General features: G+C 31.7%; 2 protein-coding genes across 2 annotated transcripts; one reads left to right on the top strand and one right to left on the bottom strand.

Annotated features, from left to right (window-relative positions):
* The first annotated feature begins 535 nt into the window (after positions 1-535).
* LOC132730378 (sex peptide receptor-like) lies at positions 536-7,686 on the top strand. The gene is made up of 2 exons (XM_060716289.1): positions 536-756; positions 5,079-7,686. The coding sequence occupies exon 2, from the start codon at positions 5,124-5,126 to the stop codon at positions 6,264-6,266; it is 1,143 nt and encodes a 380-aa protein (XP_060572272.1). The 5' UTR covers positions 536-756; positions 5,079-5,123; the 3' UTR covers positions 6,267-7,686.
* Positions 7,687-17,582: 9,896 nt separating this feature from the next.
* Positions 17,583-24,797, bottom strand: LOC132730377 (5'-nucleotidase-like). Its single transcript, XM_060716287.1, has 8 exons — positions 24,380-24,797; positions 22,978-23,163; positions 22,008-22,205; positions 20,280-20,411; positions 19,356-19,478; positions 18,850-19,005; positions 18,348-18,542; positions 17,583-17,877 (listed from the first exon to the last, which is right to left on the bottom strand). The coding sequence occupies exons 1-8, from the start codon at positions 24,615-24,617 to the stop codon at positions 17,708-17,710; spliced, it is 1,398 nt and encodes a 465-aa protein (XP_060572270.1). The 5' UTR covers positions 24,618-24,797; the 3' UTR covers positions 17,583-17,707.
* Between the last annotated feature and the right edge of the window lie 223 nt (positions 24,798-25,020).

Genomic DNA, 25,020 nt, shown 5'->3' with positions numbered 1-25,020 from the left:
TTTTTAGCAAATGAGATTATAATATATAAATATTTGTTTCACATTTTATCCTTAGGACAAAATAGTTTTTTTTCCATTTAAGATCTTTATTTTACCGAAACCCTCTAACAATGAATCCAGTAATTAGAAATCTAATTCTTCGAAGTCAGCTGCCAAGAAATAAACGTAATTTTTAGGTATATTTTTAAATTTTTATTCCGTTACATGTTTCCATGGATACAAATAAGTTCTTTGTATAGTGTGGGGTTTGTGCGTTTTTAATGCTGATTTGTTTTAAATGATTTTAATGTTTTATAAAGTCCACTTTTTAATCCAATTTTTCTAATAGAAATTATGTTTTAGCGTCAACGGCACTTTTAAAAATTAATTGTGTCTTATTATGCAACATTTTGTACGATTGTTCGGTAAATATGTTACATTTTCTGAATTGTTATATAAATATTTTTTTTCTTTATAACTGCATGTATTATTAAATCGATTATCATATCTCATAGCTAAAACAAACTTTAATGCTGCGTATTTTTCTTTTAGTGCAGAAGAACTGGACGCCATATTGTGTCGATAACAGTATCGGAAAGGTGCGTAGAAACTTCTAGTCGTCGTTTATTATAATGCCAGAATGGCATGTCACGTTTATTCTGATGTGACTTTGATAGTTGATGGATATATAAAAACTCGCAACTTTTGGAATTTTCAGAAGAAAGCGAATAGTGATGTGTATTGTACATCTTAGGACAAAATATACAAAACATTACAGTAAGTTTTTATGATTTTATACTTCCTTATTTCTAGTTTTGTGCGTTAATTTTAGAAGGTTTTATTTTGTTTTCAAATATCACTGAAATTATCTTAGTAATAATTTTTATATTTTTAAAAAAAATCTTAGATTGTAATTTTAAACTGTATATACAGTTTTACTTATATGAATGTATAATGTATTTTGTATTTATACAGAAATTCCACAGACGTTGAGTAACGTTAAACTTCAACTAAACTCTACATGATTTTCTTATTTAAAATTTTTTCTAATTCTCTCCTGATTAATTATCAAAAAAGGGACGATGCTTGTTCCAGTTTTGAATTTTTTTATATATCAGTTGATATTTTATAATTCAACTCGACTTTATTTTAAACGTTACCAGTTCTTTCTTCAAAACCGCTATAAACCGTAACATGTTTATATTTGTTTGTTTTTATTTTCATTTTACGAAATCAATGCATGAAATACAGATTGATTGCATACTAAAATACACACTCGGCGCGTATTTCACTTAGGCAAAATTATACATTATCTATGTAAACAAGGCTATATCTATTTCAAATCTACATGTTAACAGCGTGTGCTAATGAATGTTTAAGGAAAACAAGATTCGTGAACTTTTGCCTCCAATTTTACTTATCCTACACAATCGCTTTACTTAAGCGTACCTACATTAATAATTATTGTTAAACATGCTTCAATCAAACAACATACGGCCTATGCTTTTAGATGAGTATTCATTTATTAATTTGCTTTTTAAGCGAATATCTTATTTTCTATGGAACCGTTATAATCTATGGAACCGATATAATATACATGTATGACTATGGTTATAGTCTTATACTGTTATTATAGAAATAATATATGACTATTCCATTAGCTTGTATGATTGAAAAACATACATCGTAGATAGATGCTTATAATGTCGAAAAAAGTATTTTGATTAAAATAATTCCATTTATCTCGCGTCATATTCTCATAAACGAATCGAATAATGCTTACTTTTTATTTATCACTAAAATTACGATTTTATCGAAGTTAAGTTCTGTTTACGAACAAGAAATTTAAATAAAAAAATAATTTAAAATAATTCAAAATAAAATAAATAAAATGAAACATGATACATTTAACGCGGTAGAGAAGAAGTCAAGATTATCTCTATTTTACGGAAGCTTATCAGGGCCTACAGTTGATGATATGTTTTTGCGCTAAGTCGACTTATTTTTATTCGAATTGATAAGATATTTTTGCATTTCTCAATAAAATTTACTCACAAAGATGAGAAACTTTTAGGCTTTCGACTGAATTTTTCTCGATATGCTTGAAGCTTTTGTCTCTTTGACAAAAATCCTGTTGGAACTTCGTGATTTCACGACTTTGCTGAAATATTAAGTAAGACGCAAAGACGTTACTCGCATTGACACATATCTCACGTAATTCAACAAAAAATTTTTTGCAATGATTAAAAACTTCTACGTATTACTTATTAATCATAACGTCTTCATGGAATGTTTTATGTATTACGTATTAATCATAACGTCTTCATGAAATGCTTTTGTCAAAACGAGAAGAAACATGTAGACATGACGAGAAACTTTTAGAAAAGTGGAGGCCCTAATAAGCTTCCGTACTATTTTATTAAAACGAAGTTTATTCATCTTGTTTCTTTTTTATATATAAAGTAGTTTTACACTAATTGTACATCTAAAGAATATTTCTCAAAGAAAGTAAAAATGTAATACGGTGTTAAGTGCCTACCGGTAATTCATTTTTAATGCAGCACCTGTGAAGGCAACTGTTTGAGGTTTTATTCTGTCGGAAAATCAAGGATGATCTACTTATTCTTCTGTTCTCTTCTTATCATATTTTAAAACATTCTCATAAAACCTTCATCATCAAAATGGCCATTGAACAGCATGGCGTTATCTATTTACATACTAGTCACTGTATCAAGTTATTATTTTTGTCGAGAAAGAAAATGATATATAGCAAGGCTTCGGTTATATAAACTTCTTCTTTTTATTTTTTTTTTACTGATAAAAGTCGAAAGCTAAAGAAAACCGTTTCTTTTCATTGATCTGGCTATATAGGCAATATACGGAAGCGTATCAGGGCTTACAGTCGGTGAGATGTTTTGCACCAAGTCAACTTATTTTTATTCACATTGATAAGATGTTTTTGCATTTCTCAATAAAATTTACTAACAAATATGAGAAGCTTTTAGGCATTGCAACTGAATTTTTATCGATTTGCTTGAAGCTTTTGTCTCTTCGACAAAAATCCTGTCGAAACTTCTTGATTTCACGACTTTGCTGAAATATTTAGTAAGACTCAAAGACGTTACTCGCATTGACAAATAGCTCACGTAATTCAACAAAGTTTTTTTTCAATGATTAAAAACTTCTACGTTTTACGTATACATCTTAATGTCTTCATAGAATATTTTTATGTATTACGTATTAATCATAACATCTTCATGGAATGTATTTGGTCAAAACGAGAAGAAACAAGTTGACATGACGTGAATTTTTTAGATAAGTGGAGGCCCTAATAAGCTTCCGTAGCAATATTGCAAATACACCTAAACCCAAACATTACGTAATGCAAGTAATAACTGAGAATTTTCAATTAATAAAAGAAAAATAAAATGGATTAGATATCGGTGACTTAAAGAAAATAGTCAAGATCACTAGTTTAGAAAATAAAATATTTTTCACAGTGTCTGCTTGACCGTAATAAAGTAATGGAAATTTATGACAGTTTTTTTATTTACTGCTCGTTAAAATCCGAGATTACATAATCTCAAATAACTATACTTCTCTATCGATTTTATCTCTTAAATAGCCAAAATCCCTTTAAACCAGTAAAATATACAATGTACCTGTAATGTACGTGGTCTGCGTCCCGTATTTGCACGACTCACTGGACAAAAATTAATGCATTCATTATAAGGTCCGAAACTCCCGGAATTGTATCACTCGGAATTGTATCAATAATGCTTTCTTTGCATAAGATACTTGTACGTTTGAATCAACCATTATAAATGGATATATAGAAATCAAAGAGTGGACTTGTGAATAGGAAGCTATTCCTGCTCTAAGTATGATACTTTTCATAGAATATGGTTATATGTCAGTGGTCATTATATTACGGTGATGCATTTCGCCCGAACTCGACGACAAAAACATACTGTATTCGCCTTGTCGCTCGTCCAATATGGTTTGTCAGGTTGAGAACTTGATCATATGTAATATGTATAGTATTGTACAAAACTTTAAAACAATTTGTCATTTTATTTGAATGTTTGCAATTTGGGAGGCCCTTTGCACTGGTGCAGATAAAATTTACCACACTAGTCTAATATCAAAAATTGTAATCATCTGACCTGAAAAATGATTGCAGACACACACAAAAAATTAAAAATGAGTGATTTTTTCGTAATAGATGTTCTTATTTATCTTAAGCAACATGCACATGAAATATTATTTTTGTAATAAGTGATATATTTGTTATCTTTAACCGAAATGCGCTGGTTTGTTTTGTCTAGAACAATGGGTAAATAAAATCACTTGGAATAAAGCAAAGTTTACAGCATAAGCTGCAACTAATACAATAAAACTAAACGCATTTTGAACCTTTTTTATTGTTTTAATGACAGATAATGCAAAATGACTTCACCCATGCCCGGGAATTGAATCTGGAACCTCTCCCAACATTGTGCTACACAACGTTGCTATAAAAAAGTCTCTTTTTTGTCGGAAGCATAGGTGGATCTTGTACACCATCCCTACCACACCCATTCCCTTAACAGCCCTCTTTCGTTAAATAAATTAAATACAATTCGACCTCTGCAGACACAGATTGTTGTTCTTGTCGTAAGATGTTGCTCTAGGAGGTTGAATTCATTGTAAATAATTTGCTAAAACTATGATTTCGTGGTTAAAAGTTTATCGTTATAAAGATCATGGTCTTTCAAAAGGAAATTTCCTACGTTAAAGACCCTGGAAATTCTGCTGAAGTTGCGCTGTTTATCAGATCTCCTATTGTGACCCCATGTCAACTACCTTAGTTAGGCTAAGTATTAAATATTATCATACTATCATATAAAAGTATCATTAACAAATACAAGCACACATCTTGTTAATGGCAAATGAAATATCTTTGCGATAGTTGTTCGTTAGACCGATCAATATGTACAATACAATATATTTTCTCTTTCTTTCAAAAGATAGTGTGCCACAGAAATGAACATTTATGCCGGTTTAAGTAATTTTATACAAAACTAAATTGTAACAAAATTTTCTACATTTATTTTCAGATAATCTAATTCTCTTGGCGTGACGTCAACTAAGCGCTAACAGACATGGAACAACAGCCTGAGCATCTCAATGTAATGTTTCACCCGGAATACGCTGTTCCAGTATTCGGGTATGCAGTCCCACCCCTGGCAATCATCATATTGTTCACCAACTTCTTCATGGTGTGGATATTACTCAAGAGACATATGCGATCACCGGCAAACACTCTTCTCGTCTGCATTGCTATATCCAACACCTTGGCAATAGTATTTCCGGTTGCTCCTTTTGTTTATTTCTACACTCTTGGATTCTATGAGGACTTTGTTCCGTTCGCTTGGTGCAGGGCGTTTTTCAACCTCGTTCACGTCTTTCCACTTCTGTGTAACATGGCTTCATTATGGTCAACTGTCGCATTGGCGTGTATGCGTTGTTATTCGGTATGGCGCCCTCTACATGCAAAATCCACCATAACACCGGTCAGAACGTACATAACGATTGTCGCAATATATATTTTGTCAACACTAGCGTATACTCCGACAATATTTGAATACACATTCATTCCGCTGTCTGCACCATCACTGATGAACCCCAACACGACAATCGTATCGTGCCACCTACAGCAAACAAGAACCCACTTGTCGGAGTCCTTCTGCAACTTTCATACATGGGTTCAGATTATTTTCACATCATTGCTGCCATGGTTTCTTATAACCTTTCCCGACTTCGGACTTTTGTACAAGTTGAAGAAAACAGAAACTGAACGGAAAATACTGATGGATGAATCATGCGACCACAGAGAGGATTCGAAAGAAAAGCCACTTGTGTCAAAGACAAAATTAATATCCGGCAGACGAATGACGAGTTGGATGATTTTCATCGTTGTTAGCATGATCTGGTTGGTAGAGATTCCATTTGCTGTCAGTTTTACTTTATACCAATCCCACACGAATGGTGATGTCATGCGCAATCACCTTGGAAGCAGCGTTGTTTTTGTTCTGCTTCTGAAATACATAAGCTACCCGATAATATTCATGATTTATTGTTTTATGAGTCAGAAATTCCGACAGACATTTGCAGAAATGTTCATGTGCTCATACAAAAGTAAATATTCTCTACACTCTACGAAGAAAGCTTCCAGGGATTCCTGCTCGGAGTCCAGCAAGAAACAAAGTATATCGAAGCTTGCGTCTGTTTCCTCTGAATGTTGACGTGTAAATTCAAGATCGCGGAGCAGCAACGTAATAATAACATGACACACGCGGAGTGCTGATATAAAAAATTTGAAACTTGACGAACGCGGAGTGGCGATTTTCCAAGAAAATAAACATTGAAAAACGCTGAGCGGCGAAATATCAAAAATATTCAACCATCGAGGGTGATTTCACACGAATATAGTTTATATATATACTATTATGTGTAAATTGACAAGGGTAACAAAAACAAGGGTATCAAAAACACGATCTTTTTTCATGCGATGAATATAAAGATTTAAAAAAAAGAAATAAGAACAGCAACTGTTGTGCATTAACATATGGAAACAAATGGATCATTTTGTGTGACCGCTAAAGAGAATTCGAATGTTGTTCATTTATTTCAAGGGCCAACTTAAACATACTTAATACTTCTTGTGTAAATTTGTGCTGACTATTGTTTGTTTTTTATTTTATTTCAATTCATTATCTGCAATATTTCTTTTGTAACTTTTAGATTCATGTGACGAACTTCCATATTTATAGTTTTATAATATTGTTTTATCTGGAAAATTCACTTAAATTAACAGATTTAAGTTTTTTAAATATTGTTTTAGTATCTATGAACAAGTTTATAGAAAATTCATATAAGGTTTAAACCGTTATGCTAAATCTAATTGCTTTTAATCTTATTTATTTACAAGTGCGTAATTTAGTGTTTTTAGAAGTATTTTACGGTTCACATGTCTTTAAAATTAGTCATACAACTTTGATGTAATGTTTTACAATTAGTTTATGTACTCACGAACTAATTTATGTCTTGTTAAATGAAATGTACTTTGTAATAAATTAAGAAAGCCGTGACCTTACTTTGGAATACCGGTAGTATTTGGTCTTAGCAACACGTTTATTATTGATATAAATGAATGGAAAATTGGTTGTTTGCAAACTTTAACTTACTTCCTATATTAAACATGTTTACTAAAAAGATGGAACCGTCTTCGTGTATGACGTGAAGTAATGGTGACAACAAATGTTCTCCTTTAGCTATTCAAATTAAAACAATCAAATGAACCAAATATGAAAAAAAGAACAATGCGTATTCTAAGTGCTAAGACAATAAAGGAATGCCTTTTAATTATCTTAAGAATGATCTATATTTGACCATTGTGAATTTGTTGAATTGAAAATAGTAATATTCATCACTGATGTCATCGTCGTCATAATCTTCTTCGCAATCTTCTTCTCATTTCTTCTTCATCATCGTTCATTCGTTATTGTCGTCGTTGCCATCATCATATACCACTATCTTCTTTATCATCTTCCTCATCATCATAATCATCATCATCATCTGTGTTATCAATATATATATTTGAGCTATTTATCATATTGTTGAAAATGTGCTAAAATGTTGAATAAATAAATTTTGTTTTGCTTACGTAGAAGTTGCTTTTTGTTAATGTGTTCCTTTTTAACTTGCTTAGTCCAAGAGATAGCGGGGTTTTATTGCAATTTACCGTATCACAAAAAGAAACATTGCCGTTATAAAGTATATTGTTTGTAGTTTCTTAAAACCCTTTTCTTAAGTTACGCAGCTCGGGCAAAAGTACAAAAATTCAAGATGGCCACCAATATGGCCGCCAAAAATTACAAAATACCATATATTTTTTGTTTCTTGATTTTTTACATACAGATTTTGTACAATGTAGTTTTAATTGCACAATATCAGGTAAAATACGGCTAATATTATGATTCAATCAAGCAAAAATGACAATTATATGGCAAACTTTAAAATTATCACTATCAATTTACCAAAAAGTGGTAAAAAAATAGCATTTTTCGACAATATGATGACTTTCGTTTTTCCGTATTTACACAATATAAATGGAATTGCATTGAAATTGTGTGTATCTTATCAGTTTAACATAGCTAGACAAGTTAAGCATAAAAAATCATTATCTGAGCATTTATGAAGTAAGAGTAGAGCTTCAAAAGTGGGTGGGGTAAAATTACCGAAAAAAAATATTTAAAATTACAATGTTCCCAAAACATGCCTTTACATTATAATTTCAGTTCAATTTATAGTAAATTGTGTTTTAATTGCATGTTATTTATTATTTGAACATTTCTTGATAAGTTAAGCATAAAAATTCATTACCTGATCATTTATCACAGATGAGTAAAGTTTCAAAAGTGGGTGGGGTAAAATAACCGAGAAAGAAAGAGGAAAAAAAGAAAAAAAAAGTTCAAAAATATTAAGCTTCTAAAACTTGCCTTTACATTACAATTTAAGTGTATTTATCATCTTATTGAATTTTGTGATAAGAAATATAAAGATTGTATTACATTAAAGAAGAAAGAAACATCATGTCATCGCAATTTAAAATTATCACAAAAAATGGAACCAAAACACATTTTTGAGATTGTGTTGCCATAAGATATATCGTAGAATGAAATTATGTCATAGTTGTCTGTTTTTTATCAGTTGATTATAGCTTGACACGTCATATATCTTAGAGTTTTAAAACTCGGTGGGGGAAAAATAACACCTAAATCGTTAAATATAATGTTCATCAACTTGCTTTTTTTGTTCTATAATATATGTTTAACAGTTATGTGATGGCATTTCATATGATTTGAAAACAAAAAAATTGTATGGATAAATACTTTTTTGAAAAGATTTTTTTATAATGTTCTTCCAGCAAAATTTGTAAAATGGATATTCGATCACATTACATTTTAATATAAACTTTAGTTTTGGTTGACACATCATCAGTATCATTTTAACTTTGACTACTATATTATCTAACATGAAAGAAAAGAGAAATGGCTATTGTCATTGTTTATTAATGAATGTTGTGCAAATATCATACTGAATAAAATCACAGTCATAGAAAATTGCAATAGTGGATAGCAAAAGGTATTTAAGCCTTAATGGACATATCAATTAAACTTAAAACACAATTTAAATACATATATTAATATAAGTATAGATGCATTAATACATTCTGCACAAAAGAAAACTGTCAATTTCAATACTTAAAATAAAAGCAGCATTGTATGCCCCTCCCCTACAAAAAGTTGAGAGGAATTATTATTTGTACAGTGCCATCCCTTCTTCCATATTCCTTACTTTGAGTGTGGTCCGTACCTTTGCGTATTTTGCATAAATTGTGCACTGATGGTCATGTCAAGTCAATAATTATGTCATTCCTGGATGGATTTTTGAAATAACTTAATAAAAATGTTTTTTTTTTTACATTATATCGATGTGTCACATTCAAAAATCAAGTCACACGTGTACTTCCATATTCATATGATTAATAGATGGCGTTGTCTTTCCAACGACATTGTCATTCATGGATGATTTTTTTTACAATTATGCATAACTTTTTTTTTACATTGATCTGATGTGTATCACGCTAAAACAAGATGTGTTGCTTAAAGTCACCCCTAATTTTTCATTTCATGCGTTGATACTCTTGTCTGGTCAACAATTCTGAGTTGCACAGATGTGTTGCATTTTAAGGTCGAACAAGAAATAATCAAGTCTCGAGCTCAAAGGTTAAGGTCATAATTGTCAATTGTCATAATTTGTACATAAATTTGTAAATCTTTGATAGATTTTGGAAATATTATGCGTAAACATGCTGCTTATTAAATGGATCACCATCATCATCATCATTATCTTCCAGATCTCCAGTATCATCTTCATCATTTATAAAGCATCATGTCAGGTAATATTTGATTTCCTTTCAACCACTCCATTTCATATTGTACGACCTTAAGATGTAAACACTACTATAATTATGATAATGTTTCCAAATGTATACAATATAATCTGAGAGCTTAGGTTTCTTGCTATGCAGGTAAAATGCAAGTACAATTTTCATAGATAGATTTAGGGCATGATAACAACAACAAAAGAAGGTTAATAAGCCATGTAATTAAGTCAATCGTTATGTCCATCTGTAGTATGCCTGCCTAGTTCAATGTGAGAGCATTAGATAAGTAATCAAGGAGTCACTTGCTTGATCCTCCGACAAAGTAAATTTCTCTTTGAAAATAGATCTCTAATCGCTTATTCAAATATCATGTGAGGTAAAAAGGGGTCACTTGCTAAGAAATTTGCTACTTAATTATCAAGGAAATCCGGTATGGTGGGCCAAAACATTTGTTATAGAACGCCAAATGTATGTTTCGCCCATTGTTTTCTCATTAGGCTACACACATTCTGTTAATTGTGGGACCATACGCCACTTTTAATGTACTGGCTGTAAAAAGTCACATTGAGCTTTCCATGATGACCTCCGTATTAACACATCTGCGAATGTTTCAAAATTCAAATTTTACTATTTCATGCTAAAGGTTGAATTATCCTTGAGAATGTGCTTGGGGGGTGTGGACAGTAGTTTGTTCTATCCAGTACCATCCATGAACAGGCTCAATCAAACCATGCCTGCAACATTTTCAATTTTACTGTTTATTGGAAGTTCTTTAGGGATTACATTGTTGCATATTCACACCTGTAACTTATGCCAGACTAGCATTGTTTAGAATAAATATGCTCAAAATCGTACAAGCAAATAGAATGAAAAACGGAAAGCTTTAAGATTACACAATATGGCACACTTACGCTCGGTTCGATTATGCCTATTTTTTGAACAGCAGTGATATATGCAAGCTTCTAACAACGTTCTCCAAGCAAAATTCAGTATTTAAACAAAAATGTAGTGAAATTATAATAGTGAAACTTAAAATTTTAAACATCCGTAGACAAGTTCATAAGACGGTAAACAAGGGATCTTCAATGTAACCATTGCGCCACTCCATGAAAAACAGTGTATGGACCCAAGTAAAATAATGTGTGTAGCCTAAATATGAAAATTGTGCTGAGCTAAATAATTGAAATTTTGAAAATAGGGTTATGAAGTCTTAATATCAGATAAAAGCCACCAAAGGAGAAATCTTAAGTCAGGCAACACATCCTTAAGGGTGATATTCAGTATTCACAAAGGAATACTAGAACCACACAACGGGGAAAAAAGTAAAAAAGAAGAAACTAAAACTATGCAACACAGCAGTGTTGTTGTGCTGAACGATTTCCATGGATCAAAAATATAACATCCCAGATTGATCAAACTGTCAGGCGCTGATGCATCATTTTTGCCATCTACACAGTCAGTGCCCAGTGTGATTTTGAAACACTCCTAAAGTACTGACATTTGAATTTTATTACTGCTGAATAGTGAGACAACACATAACATAGGTAGTGGATCTGAAGGAAACAGCGACTATGTACTTATAAATGTAAATTACAACTAAATGCTGGTCGGTTGCTTTGTGTGAAAATTGTTGCTTTTATATCGACTTTAGTACAGAATGTATAAGTGCATAATTTCAAGATGTATGTATTTCTGTGACAAGTATAGATAGCTTAAACATGTTTTAACTATTTGGATGTTTTGTGTGCAGTAACATTCACAACTTTTGCTAACCTTATTCATATATGATTGCTAATTTTATAAATGACAATACTTCTTACCTTTGTCAAATTAAAAAATGATGATGTGTTTATATCAAATTTCACAACTACACTGTCACAAAATGCATTACACAGACATCATGGTTCTTGATTAATATATAAGTGTGTCTTTTGATGTTTTTAATGCACTTTTCCTTAATTGTAATTATGATTCAAAATTTCTTACCCTTATCAAAGGCACACTATGCCTCAAATCCAAATAAATTAAAGAATGGTTCGAGAGAATGTAAGATGCTTGTTACCTGAATAAAATAAAGATAAATCTAAAATACTTTGTAGTAAATGTAGTAAAATGTAAGCAAAGTAGTATTTTAACTTCCATACATACAAAATACTAATTCACAACAACTATACTTATTACCAAAATGTAACTGATAAAATAGTTCAGGTGATTGGCCAGTGAGTAACGATATGGATAACATAAAACTATACCAAAATTAAAAAAAAAAAACTTTAGAGAAAGGAAGATAAAAGCTTTTCTGAGGCATAATGGGCCTTTAAGAAAAACATAATCAATTACAAGTGTTATGAGCATGTATCAAAATTAATAAAATTACAATTTTTTTTGTAGAAAGAACGTAATAAAAACTGTTTCTGCCCATAAGAGTATGTTGTATAAGCACCGTGATGTCTTCAGGTCTAAGTTCAATTTTATCCCACACACTTTTTTAGTGCTACTCTTTTAAGACACATGCCTTGCGACAATTTCAATTAAAGTACACTTACATCTATTTTATGTTACAAAGATGAAATAAAAATTACCAAAATACTGGTATGTTGTTTTTATACATTTTTGTGTGAATTCATAATGATAAATAAAACATTTAAATGATGTATTTTTTTCTTAATTGGTTGAAGAATTTATATAGTGAAATTTGAAAATACTTGTATTTGCTATACAGCCTTTTTAAAACATCTTTTTGAGTACACACATACAAGATATGATAAGTGTTTACTCCATACACTATAGATAAACACAGTATAAATACAAAACGTCATTATAACTGGCGTTCCAAACAGCTTTCCAAACTTTTTTATTCAAAAATATTCAGTAAGAATTTTGTAGATTTCACTCACAAAAATATCTGCAATAAAAGAGTTTTACCAAAACCAAAAATGCTAGGTACATCGTTAACATAATTTATTGATAATAATTTTCAGAAAATGGCAAAAAATGACTATTAAATATTAAAAAGTAAAAGCATGTTCTATTATCACTTTAATTTTGAAAATGTTTTGTTGGATCCATTTCTTTAACTCTATCCCTCTGTGATACATTCTCTTGAAATGGTTTTTATGCCAAACTAATACAGCTATAATCAGCTTAAACAACTGTAGCACAATTCTTCTACTTTGTGTCAAAAAGATATACTAAAAGGCAACAAAATGCAAAAACTGTGTTTATTTACCTGTTAATTTTTTGGTTAATTGTGATAATCTTAAAGGTTGCTATGACATGATGTTTCTTTTCTTCTTAAATGTTTTACATATTAATATATCTTACCGCAAAATTCAATTAATATCTTATTATTGCACTAAAATTGTAAAATAAGGGCAAGTTTTAGGAGCTTATTAATTTTGAACGCGCTTTCTTGGGGGTTATTTTACCCCACCCGCTTTTGAAGTTGTAGTCTTTTGTTATAAATGCGTCAGGTACTGAATTTTTATGCTTAACTTATAAAAATATGTTCAAATGATAAAGAACATACAATTAAAACACAATTTGCTATATTAACTGAAATGATAAAGTAAAGGCAAGTTTTGGGAACATTGTAATTTAATTTTATTTTTTCGGTAATATTACCCCACCCACTTTTACAGATCTACTCTTACGGCATAAAAGCCCAGAAAATGATTTTTTATGCTTAACTTGTCTAGCTATGTTCAATTTATAAAATACACACACTTTAAATGCATTTTTGTTTATATTGTGTAAATACGAAACAACGAAAGTCATCACATTGTCAAAAAATGCTATTTTTTACCATTTTTTTTGGTAAATTGATAGTGATAATTTTAAAGTTTGCCATACAATTGCCATTTTTGCTTGATTGGATCATAAATGAGCCATATTTTATCTGATATTATGCAATTGAAACTACTTTGTACAAAATCCGTATGTAAAAACTCAAGAAACAAAATATTATATGGTATTTTGTAATTTTTGGCGGCCATATTGGCGGCCATCTTGAATTTTTGTACTTTTGCACGAGCTGCGTAACTTATAAAATGGGTTTTTAGAAACTACAAACAAAATGCTTTATTACGGAAATGATTCTTTTTGTGATACGGTAAATTGCAATAAAAACCCGCCATCTCTTGGACTAACTCATAACTTAACAGTATTGTTTATATACCACCTTTAACAAGCATTTTAGGACTAATGGGGCCAAATCATGTCTTTTTAAATATTAATTCAGATCGTCATGCAACTTTTTTTTATCACTTTCGAATCCACTTCCCAAAATCAACCAGTACTGGTGTCATATGAAGAAACATGGCCGTGACGCCAATAGGGCTCATGATCCCTAGGTTGAGAGTCGAATATTTTTCCTACTAGACTATAGTTCCGCAGTTCATGTTAATAGTTTATGAAATCTGTGACTATTCTTTTGTATCTGAAAGTGTACTTAAAATAGAAAACGCATGTACCAACGAGTAACTAAGTAACAAATCTAAACCTGTTTTGGCAATGGAAAATAACATACAAAATAGTGATCTTCCCTTCCTAGAGTTTTTATATATTCACAGCAGTAAGTGTTGTTATGAATTTCTGGTTCATTAAGATCATTGATCCCAATACTGTAAGTGTAGAAGATTGAATATCACTTAAGACGGTGTCGGGGAGGGGCGGCGATTGAGACGCTGCACTTCCCATCACTCGTGAACGAACCCAATCTATTCTAAGCTGAGACTTTCAACTATTTTTCTTTCCATATTTCGATTACGTCCGATGATTCTCCCCTTTACATGGTTATTAGCTTTATAATATCAATATAGAGTATGATTGATTGAGCCTGTTCATGGTCGGTACTGGAAAGTGCAAGTTACCGTCCACACCCCCTAGCACCGGTTTCAACATCTTAACTCGAACATGATGAAATTTTGAATTCAGAAACATCCGCAGATAATTAAGAATCTTATATATCTTACATTTTTGTATATTATTCACTTATGTCCCCGGACGAAGAAGATTTTGCTCATTGTTTTGTAACGTTTGTCCTAGTTGTGTTCAATTTGCTTCTTGAACAATGTAAAGCTAGTAAAACAATGTTATTATGATTATATTTGTTAGGAAATGTACGGCATGTGAACATATTTTTTTATACATTTACGACACCCGCATCGATGTAAATTAAGTTTTATTTCATTATCAATTACATTTAGTTGTTTTTATTCAGATGCTTTGTTAGTTAGAACAACTTTGTTTGTATGGAATTTTATTGTCTTATCAAACACTGGCTCTAATAAATTCATTAAAGGACGGGATTGAAATGAAGTCTCGCGAGATTTTAGAAGAATATGTGCAGCATTAATTTCCGTTACTTAAAACTTTTTTTCTTTTTTAGAATGAAAATAAGCCATGCATTGTAGTAATAGAAAGTTCTAACCCGATGGGAATCCTGGCTTTAGTAAACACATCAATCCTATTTTGCAAAACTTAACGATTCTCTCTAGTTGAAAGCAGAATTTATTCATGTTTGCATGTTTAGATTATTTCATGAATGCATGTGAAAACAGTCTCTTTGCGTTTTTGGAAAACCATTAGATTTAATTGTGAGCTTTCAGAATTTCATGACTGAATATTGAGTAGATTTTCTCATTAAATTCGCGTTCTTAAATTACAATACTGAGCCACCTGAGACTTACGCTTTGAACGTTGAGTCGTACTGACAATTTATACAGCATTTGTTTTTCTAATAGCACGCATGGACTTATGTATATGTCAATGTTTTTCACCACGAATTTGGACCTCCGCTACGGCAAATGTTACATACTTAGTATCACGATTATACGTAAATCAGAAAATGTTCATATCAGAATTGTTTAAAGCCGCGAGTAAGGATAATTAATTTGGAAATGAAAATCTTTAACTCGTACATAGTAATAAATTGCCCCGATATATGTTTTAAAACGTACAACACAGATTTGGAGTTTGATAAGAACTACAACTTCAGCTAATTTGCATTGTAAGGTTTAGTCAGTGTTGCAGATGATAATTTTTAATCAGCCTAAACAGCTTATGTTTTAAATTCACACGAAAAAGAAAGTGTTCATTTTGTCTGAGTGAAAGAGTTTTAATTAATTAGTAACATATAACAAATTTATCGAAATCTATTGGCTTCATGACGTATTACTTTTAAAAAGAACAAAGAAAATGTTGCAAATGAAATGAAAGACTATCCTAAAATATGCAATCCAAACAGGTAAGATATGATCAGAGAGGGAAAACCGTTCTCGATCGGTTCAGATTGTCAAACAAACTTCGACTCTTAATAGGGAATCAAAAACTTTAACACAGGAAAGCTTAATTAGACAGATCATTAATGCTGGAATAAAATAAATAAAGCAGTTTTCTCCATAGAATCGAGTCAAAAGGCCCAATGCGATAAAATCACTGTTTGTCGTTCGGATGCGCATCATTATATAATTCCTCGCATCCGAACTCCAAACAGTGATTTTATTGAGCGATAAAATCACAGTATGGGATATATTATTTCTTAAATAACACACACTTTCGGCGGGTCGTGTTGGAATATATAACATTGACAGAAACCTTAGTCCGTGCAAATAACTCGAAGGCAAAATTACAAAGTGAACCCGGGATCCATATAAATTATTAAATCTCACTCTGTTCAGTATTAAAATCCATTATACAATCATGAAATACTTAAGTCTTACAAGTAAGTCGTCTAATGGTTTTCCAAACGTAAAATGACTTTTATTTGACATGCAGGTATGAAGTATATTCAACATGCAAACACAATTGATTTCTGGTTTTATCTGGAGAAACTTTACTTTACTTTATATTATCAAAGAGGATTTTGACAGAATCGGATTAGAAGTATTAAAAATACTCGTTTGCGTGACTTAATTAGTTAGTTTTAAGCAAATCATATTATCAGTTTTGGATATATTTCTTGTTCTTTGTATCAATGCTAACGAGAAATTCTTTAAATCCCATCTTTTAATGGACTAATTAGTATCTGTTTTCAATGAGGTAATGCAGTATTATATACACAGTTGTTCAAACTAACAAAGCATTTGTAAAGATATATATAATAATGAAAAAGGACTAACTTTGCCCTGAAGACAAGTGTATTTTTTAAACCATGAAAATTTCAATGGATATTTACAGAATTTCCCTAAGGTCCCGTTACTTATTTTACGTTCACGCTAAGAAAAGGAATTATGGCAAAATGTACAGGCAAACGGGACGAAAGAGGGGCCAATTTTTATCCATAAGAAAGCTGAAGAATTAGAAAAGTTGAAGGGAGAACGGGAGTTACACAAGGTCAAAATCAAGCCACTGAAAATTTTGTTATATGTCAGGACAGGTTTCACGCACAGAGGTTATGGGGTTATGGGGTCAGATCCTGTCCCTCAACGTGATATACCCTTGTAAACACTCTATCAAAAATGTTTTAATATTTAAACACGAATGGGACATCTGCTACAACTATAAAACTGGTTTTCGAACATTTTCACACATGTGAAAAATACCTGTTACCATCAAGTCTCAATTAATTTTTGGTTACTTGTTACAGTTTAAAAAAGCTAAAATAACACTTTATTTACAGTTTACTATATTTACTATTGATTAGTTTACACTGTGCTATTTTTCCCGTTTTTACAAAAGGATATTTATTCATTTCTTAGATTTAATGTGCTTAAAAATGACAACGACAAACTTTTACAAAAATGTGATAATACATGAAGAAATTATGAAGATGATAGTGGGTAAATGCTGGGTACCCGACGCTGAAACAGAATCTATACTGAACCGGATTCTACCCCGGACCTCTGCAAATACGGGACTGTGCTTCTTAAAGTACTCAATCAGTGTTGTTGCGTCTAATGTATCTGTTATAAATAAAATAATATGCGAGTTTAAATTTAGCGTCTAGCTGAAGTTTGTTTAGTAGTGTTTGGTCGAAAATGGTTTTCTTAACATCAAATGTTACCAGTGATTCCCATACCAGAGTAAAGTTATGTCTGGACATATTGATAAGGAATCGCAGTAAATAACAATTATCACGGAGTAACGGATTTAAAGCAGTAAAATCAATAATGCAAATTTACGGTGCAATGAGAACAATAACCTGAACAAATAAAGGTGTCTTCATCTTGATAAAACACTAGATTGCCTCATACGATAGGATCTCATACGATAGTATTACCGGTTAGTTCCAGAAAAATGACTCTAACTTAATTTATATGGTCCTAACACTTTTTCATTGCAAAAGAAAAAATAATATCTTCAACTAGCAATGGTAGCGTTTCACAAGATGAAGGAGAAAGATTTTGAATAGTCATGTATATACTATACTCACTAAAACGTTGTCGTTTTAAAGCTTCAAATTTATATCCATCACCTCCATTTAATATAAAAGTCGACACAAATATGTTGTACATTGCACTATCTCGGAGAGGGTAATATTTTGGTATGTCGCAACTCAGACATCTGGCTTCTGCCGAAACAACGCGGCTCCCGACGGTGTTCTGTATATTGTACACAACTCGAAGTCCTAGAAAAAAATGCAACAAAATATTATACATCTCGTATTCAAATGACTTGTGATTTTAGTTATAATTACACAGTGTATTGCTTGCAAGATTAGACAGACATCAGCCGAAATAATTAACAAGCATTTTAGCTCTCTTTATAATAAACTAAACGTTACAGGTAACATATTATGAGAATAGGACTAGGAATAGAACATTGACAAATTTAAAGAGTCAATTAAAATTGCATCAAATTTAATTTGATTGATTTGATAAACACTTTTTAAAATGATATTTATCATATATACAGCAGTTATTATTTGTACTTACCCGACATCTGAAAAAAGGCACCGAATGGGTCGGACCGGTTATATATTGCGACGGAATGTTCTAACTGTTCCCGGAGGTTTTTACCGGACACTGTTATAAGATCTATCTCATTTCCAAATGGTAACACGCTGTAAATCTCTCCTGCACTTACTACTCCTGCAAATATAGATTCTTTTGGCAAACGTTGCTAATAGTTTTCTTAATGTACCTAAGATAGAACAATAAGTTTTTAATATTACTTATATTATTTTTAATTAAGAAAAACTATGTATGATTGTTTAAACTACATATTATATTTTTTCTTATTATTTGTTAAACGATTTGTTATACTTTTATGTTTTTAATATAAATTTCGAAATTTCGAAACACATCTACGTTCCACCTGCTCAGAAAATAGACTTAACAGTAACCTTATTTGTATGAAAATTAAAGCAATTTAAAAGTCAATGATAATTTTCTTTATAATAACAAATCTAAACAAACATCTGATGAAATCTAAGTTATACCTTTATCAATAGATGATCTAATACCACCACCGTTCCAGAAAGCTATAGCAGCCGGCGCCCAGTCAGATTCCGGGTGACTGAAATTCATGTGGTAGTCTACAATTCCGTCTGTCATAAGATTTCCTGAATGATAATATAAAAGTAATATAAAATAATGTAATGTAATATAAATGGTTATTAATATATATTCATAAATTTAAAAATATAAACATTATAATTCAATTTCCAGCTAGCTTTGTACTTCTACCTGGTTCGAGATCGTTTTATACATATATAAATATCAATCAATTTCGGGCTTGCTTTGAATTTCGAGCAAGGTCTTACTTCGTTAAAAATTTATTAAAAATGGCAACTATCACTCTAGCAGTCAGCGTTTAAATAAATATTAAAAATAATTAAACAGTCACAGCCATATACAATGGACTAGGAATGTACACTAAAGTAAAATATGTAATTATCATGATTCGTACCGGGTTTCCTGGCAGCCTGTGAGGATCTCAGAAACCACAAATCGGGCAGTAGACCCATAAAATAGATGGACCAGACTGGCATTGAGATATCTGAATGCCCGCGAGAGTGAAAAAAATAATACCATCATGTCTTTTCAATGAACAGTGGAGGGTCTCTAGATGTTAAAACATATCTTTATTTCACCAGAACGCTGTTTTTTAAATTTTGAATACCGATCTCAGAGCTGGGTCTGAATACGATTTTAGCACGGAGTTAGCTCTTTGAAAAATCTCTGAGAGGGTTCTGAATTCTTTGCTAGCTGCTAGCTTGGTGGTGATTTTCTGTAGTATGTAATCTCAAACAAGGATATTTATGAATTATTTAGATGAAGACCAAGACTGGTTTTGAGTAAAAGCAAAATCAATTATATGGTTACATTATATAAGAATATAAATTATGAGAGTGCCTTTTTACCTAGATTACATTCCTTAAGTCTGCATGATAACCTCTCACCGTCCATTATTGCATTAGAATAACCGACTGTTAGTGAATTCAGTTTCTCTACAGGCTTCCTCCATTCATTTATTTCCTGTAAAATCCGCACATCTGTAAAATACATTTATATATAGAGGTAAAAACGGGACCGCCGACTTCGAATAATGCCGGGTATTCGAATAAAGGGTTGTCGAATAATCGGGGTCGGACTGTATTGTAAAATATAATTTCACATACCAACATTAATTTAAATATTGTATTGATAACATGTTAATATATAGATAGCATATAGGTTTTGCGTCGGACAATAGACAGATAAACAGGTAGCTAATGAAAGCGACGTAACAAACATACAATTTTATAATAAGCTACCTACAACGTGTACCCCTTCAGTCACATCGTTGTTTTGTGCTTTAACATTTTAACATGAGCTGTGCAGCCAAATGTTTACGGAGCAATATTGCCAGATCAATACAATTAATATTTATTTAAAAACTTGATATTTTTACTACTAAACACATTTATTAAATAATTTAAAGTAATTTACGAGGATGGGCCAATATGAAATGTCATATGACCAACAAATTTAAGAAAAAGGGCAAAAAAATTCTAATTTTCTATTGCAGCCTTCGAAATAATGTTATCCTATAGCCATACAATGAATGTTTGAAGGACAGTTACTCGTTTTTTAGAAAAAAACAACAACAAACAAACAAAAAACAAACAGACACACAAAAACAATCACAGTAGCTCCTGTGTGTGCAGGAGCGTTTTCATGCAGAAAATACAAGTCGAAAGACGAACTTTATCTCTATAATACTTGAATGAGACTGAACAGCCTGTAGAAACAGGACAACAGCTCTACGGGTATTGAAAATAATAACGTACATAACTCTCTAGAGACTTGTCAATCGTTTGTCAATATATGATCAACGAACATATTTGGTGGCCTAAATCTTATTGTTTCAAATGCAAACAGGCATAAAATAGTGAAACCAGCTTTTCCCCACTTGTCACAGTAGTAGAAAAACCCCAACTGTCATTATTAGGAAACATTTTTCTGTAATTTTTGGGTGCATTTAACTCGCTCCTTCTTCTGGCCATATGTTTTATATTTGCAAATGGGGTATCCATCTGGCAGTTATTCGCATAACTTTTAAGCGATTCTTAAAAATCATATAAGTTGCCATTTTGATGTCCATGCGAAATGGGCTACTAATATCTGGGTAAGTGAAAGTCTGACACCTTTGTCAATAATTAGCTTAACTTTATGAATGTTTTGTCAGCATCTACGGAGCGTTTTCTACCAGCCTTACTAACATCTTTACCTGACTCGTGCTCATTTAAATTTATGCATTTACCCCGAAACAGTTGTATAAGAAACTTCATTGGTGCCATATTTATTACAAATATCATTATAAACATTTATAGCAGATTTTCTTAGTTGTGCTTAAGCTTTTATGTAAGCACGTATTTCAGCACTTGTAACTGAGCGTTAACCAGTCATATTTTAGATAAAATTACTCGTGTAAGATATTTTTTGGTTGTCTTCACACATGAACTTGGTATCATTTGAAACAAGATGCTTCGAAGCATAGCATAGTTTATACAAACACACGAATCACGAGCTAAATTAGAACATATACTACATTTTGCTTTACATATTGATTCACCCTCGTACAAATATAATGTACGTATATAACTTACCCTCTGAAACTGTAGAATCCAATAGGATAGGGTTTCCCGAATAGTTTGTTACTATGCCATTGGAGTCAAACTTCAGGTTAAGGTAACCAAGGTATTTGCCCAAGGTGTAGGCTTGAACCACAAGTCCTTTACCACCACCTGGCTGGTCAACAACAATAGGATACGGTCCTTCTATATCTTCACCAGCTGGTTTCTCACCTTGAAGTATTAAAATGGCTTGAAACTTATGTATAAACCACACACAGTTACTGAAAAAAATTAGATTAATCTAACCTGTCGTCTCTAAGGCATGCTTGATAACCTAAAACCCATATAATTTACAAAGATAAGCGCACACTGGGAAAAAAGTTAATGAAGTTAATATAAGAAAGCAAATGGTGAGCATAAGTAAACAAAAGGCCGGCATGTGTAAAAATAAAATGTCCAGACACTTTATTCCCTAAGTTTATATAATATACTAGTAGATGTACGTGACCAAATTGAGAACATTGCGTTTTCAATTATTTAAAAGAATTTGGATTATTCTAAATATTTCTGCATTGATAACATTTTAATTTTCCGAAAAAAATATATAAAAATTCGAGGATTTACCTTCATCATACCGCTTATAATTCAATCTGTAAAATGTAATATTTCTAACATGTATGAGAATGTGTCGTTTTTAAGGTGTACATAGTAAGTTATTAAAAACGAGTGCACAATAAGGTGTTGAAGAGGAAGTATCTATCTTATACCGTTGAATTCATCTTTTAAGACGTTCTGTTTAATCAAGAGCTTGTCGCATATTGATAAAATACATCCTTTAACAGAATAGAACATACTCTGCTTTTTTAGATATAACATCATCTATAGCAAGAAGTGGAGAAAGAAGAAAGATAAAAGTTCTTTTTTACTGATATATACTTATAAAATGATAAAAGTTTATTTTAGACACTGACTTGTTAATCCGAAAATATCATATTTTACTTACCGTTGTACAAGAATGTGTTAGTATGTCCACCAATAGCCAGGTCAACACCATCTATAGCAGCTACTTGTTTATCCATATCTATCCCTGCATGCCCAAGAGCAATTATCTTGTTAATTCCTTGGACTTTTAGTAGGGCTACTTCATCTTGGACTGATGTAATTACGTCATGGAACTTCACATTTGGTCCTGAAATTAAGACAGTATTTCTCTTTGGTTTACAGTGCCAAAATGTTGTGAGGGTATATCAAAAGTCAATAACATACAGGCAGTTTCTTATAACTATAAAATCTTCATTTAAAACCCTCGCCCCATTCTCCCGGCGGACAGCATTGCATCTGTTTTTACTATTTTAAAGACACATGATTGGATCAATAAAACATTTACTTATCAAAATTTCATCAAAATTAATTGACTTATTAATTTATTAATTAGACAGCATCTTTATATTATAAATTTCTTTTCTTAAAATATATAATGAACATGTACACATGAAATAAGATCATTTGTGTCCGTAAACGATGTTTAACTTATATTGACAACGACGACGACGATGGTGACAATGGTGATGATTATGATGATGACGACGACGGCGACGACGATGTTAATGATGATGTTTATGATAGTGATGATGATTATAATGGCGGCGGTGGTGGTGGTGGAAGTGTTGTTGATGATGATGATGATGATGATGGTGGTGGTGACGACGACGATAACAACAATGATATTTTTGTCGTTTAAATTAAATCTTCTTTATTATAAACTATTAATTTGTGTTTTTTTAAGAAATAAGTTTGTGTTTATGTGTGCTTTAGTAACAATACAACTAATTTTTTCAAATATTTTCAGTTTTTAAAAAAGTTCGTTTCTATATTTAGATAACACATCAAATTCTTCAAATGGATTCAATATGGCGGTTTATATACAACATTCATGTTCGCGGGTTTCACTAAGCTTTATGCATTTCTTACCATTTTGATATCTTGAATACATTTCCTTTGATAAAATATCCTATAAAGAAATGTTACAGTGATATCGTTACTGTAAAGTTTAAAATTCTTCTGATTCTATTCATAATGGATAGAAAGGTTTTTATTCTAAAGCACGTAATGTGAATTCCATGTTATCAAAAAGAAACTTGAGATGAAAACAATCAAGAGTCTTAGAAAACATGATATGTTTATAAAAGTTGTAAAACTCATTACAAGGTTAGAAATTTGCTTTATATATGAAGCATATGGTCCAATTTATCATGCTATGCACTTTTGTTTAACTGAACTTAAAATGATGATAAATTTTGCCCGTGTGTCGGACAGAACGTCGACCAGTGCTGAAATCGCGGCCGTAAATAACAACAATTGGGTCATTCAATTGTTTTCTCTTAAAAATGTCTTACACAACTTACCCCCATTTGAGATTTGAGCAGTTTCTGTGGTAACATATCCAACAACGCCGATTTCTTCACCACCTATAGTTGTAGTCCAAGATTTCGAGAACTTTCCTGCTAGACGTGGTTCATTTGTGACGTCAGTGTTTGCGCTTACGACTGGAAACGTGACATTATCGAGAAACTTTGCAAGACCTTCAACTTCTAGATCAAATTCGTGGTTTCCAAGACACTGTTGGTGCAAAAATGTAAGCATAATCAGTAGATAATAAGTAAAAGTCGTTAAAAGTTCGCCATTGGACACGTGTTTTAGTTGTCTCGAACAGGAGTACGTAACCTATTCTAGTATCATAATGTCCTAGTTTTTAGTATATACTAATTTATTTTAGTTCGATTGTGTTGGAAGCTATAAACATATTGAACCACTCTCGAATCTTTTCCTGGAACCAACCAGTACTAAGCAAATTGTGTAAGTTTCTTGCTCACGGAAACAACGGCTTACCAGTGACGAGGTTTGAACCCACGCGACCAGCAAACCTCAGATTACCAGTCTGACGAGTTGGCCACTCGGCCACCCTGCCACTTTAACATATTTTTGTTTTTGGCCTTATTAGTCCCCTACCGGTTTAACCGGAGGGGACTTTAGGTTTACCCTCCGT

Source organism: Ruditapes philippinarum, unplaced genomic scaffold, assembly GCF_026571515.1.
Source record: "Ruditapes philippinarum isolate M1 unplaced genomic scaffold, ASM2657151v2 ctg2690_1_1_1_1, whole genome shotgun sequence".
Classification (NCBI taxonomy): domain Eukaryota; kingdom Metazoa; phylum Mollusca; class Bivalvia; order Venerida; family Veneridae; genus Ruditapes; species Ruditapes philippinarum.
Note: the sequence above shows the minus strand (reverse complement) of the source record. Positions and strands in the feature narration are given on the sequence as shown.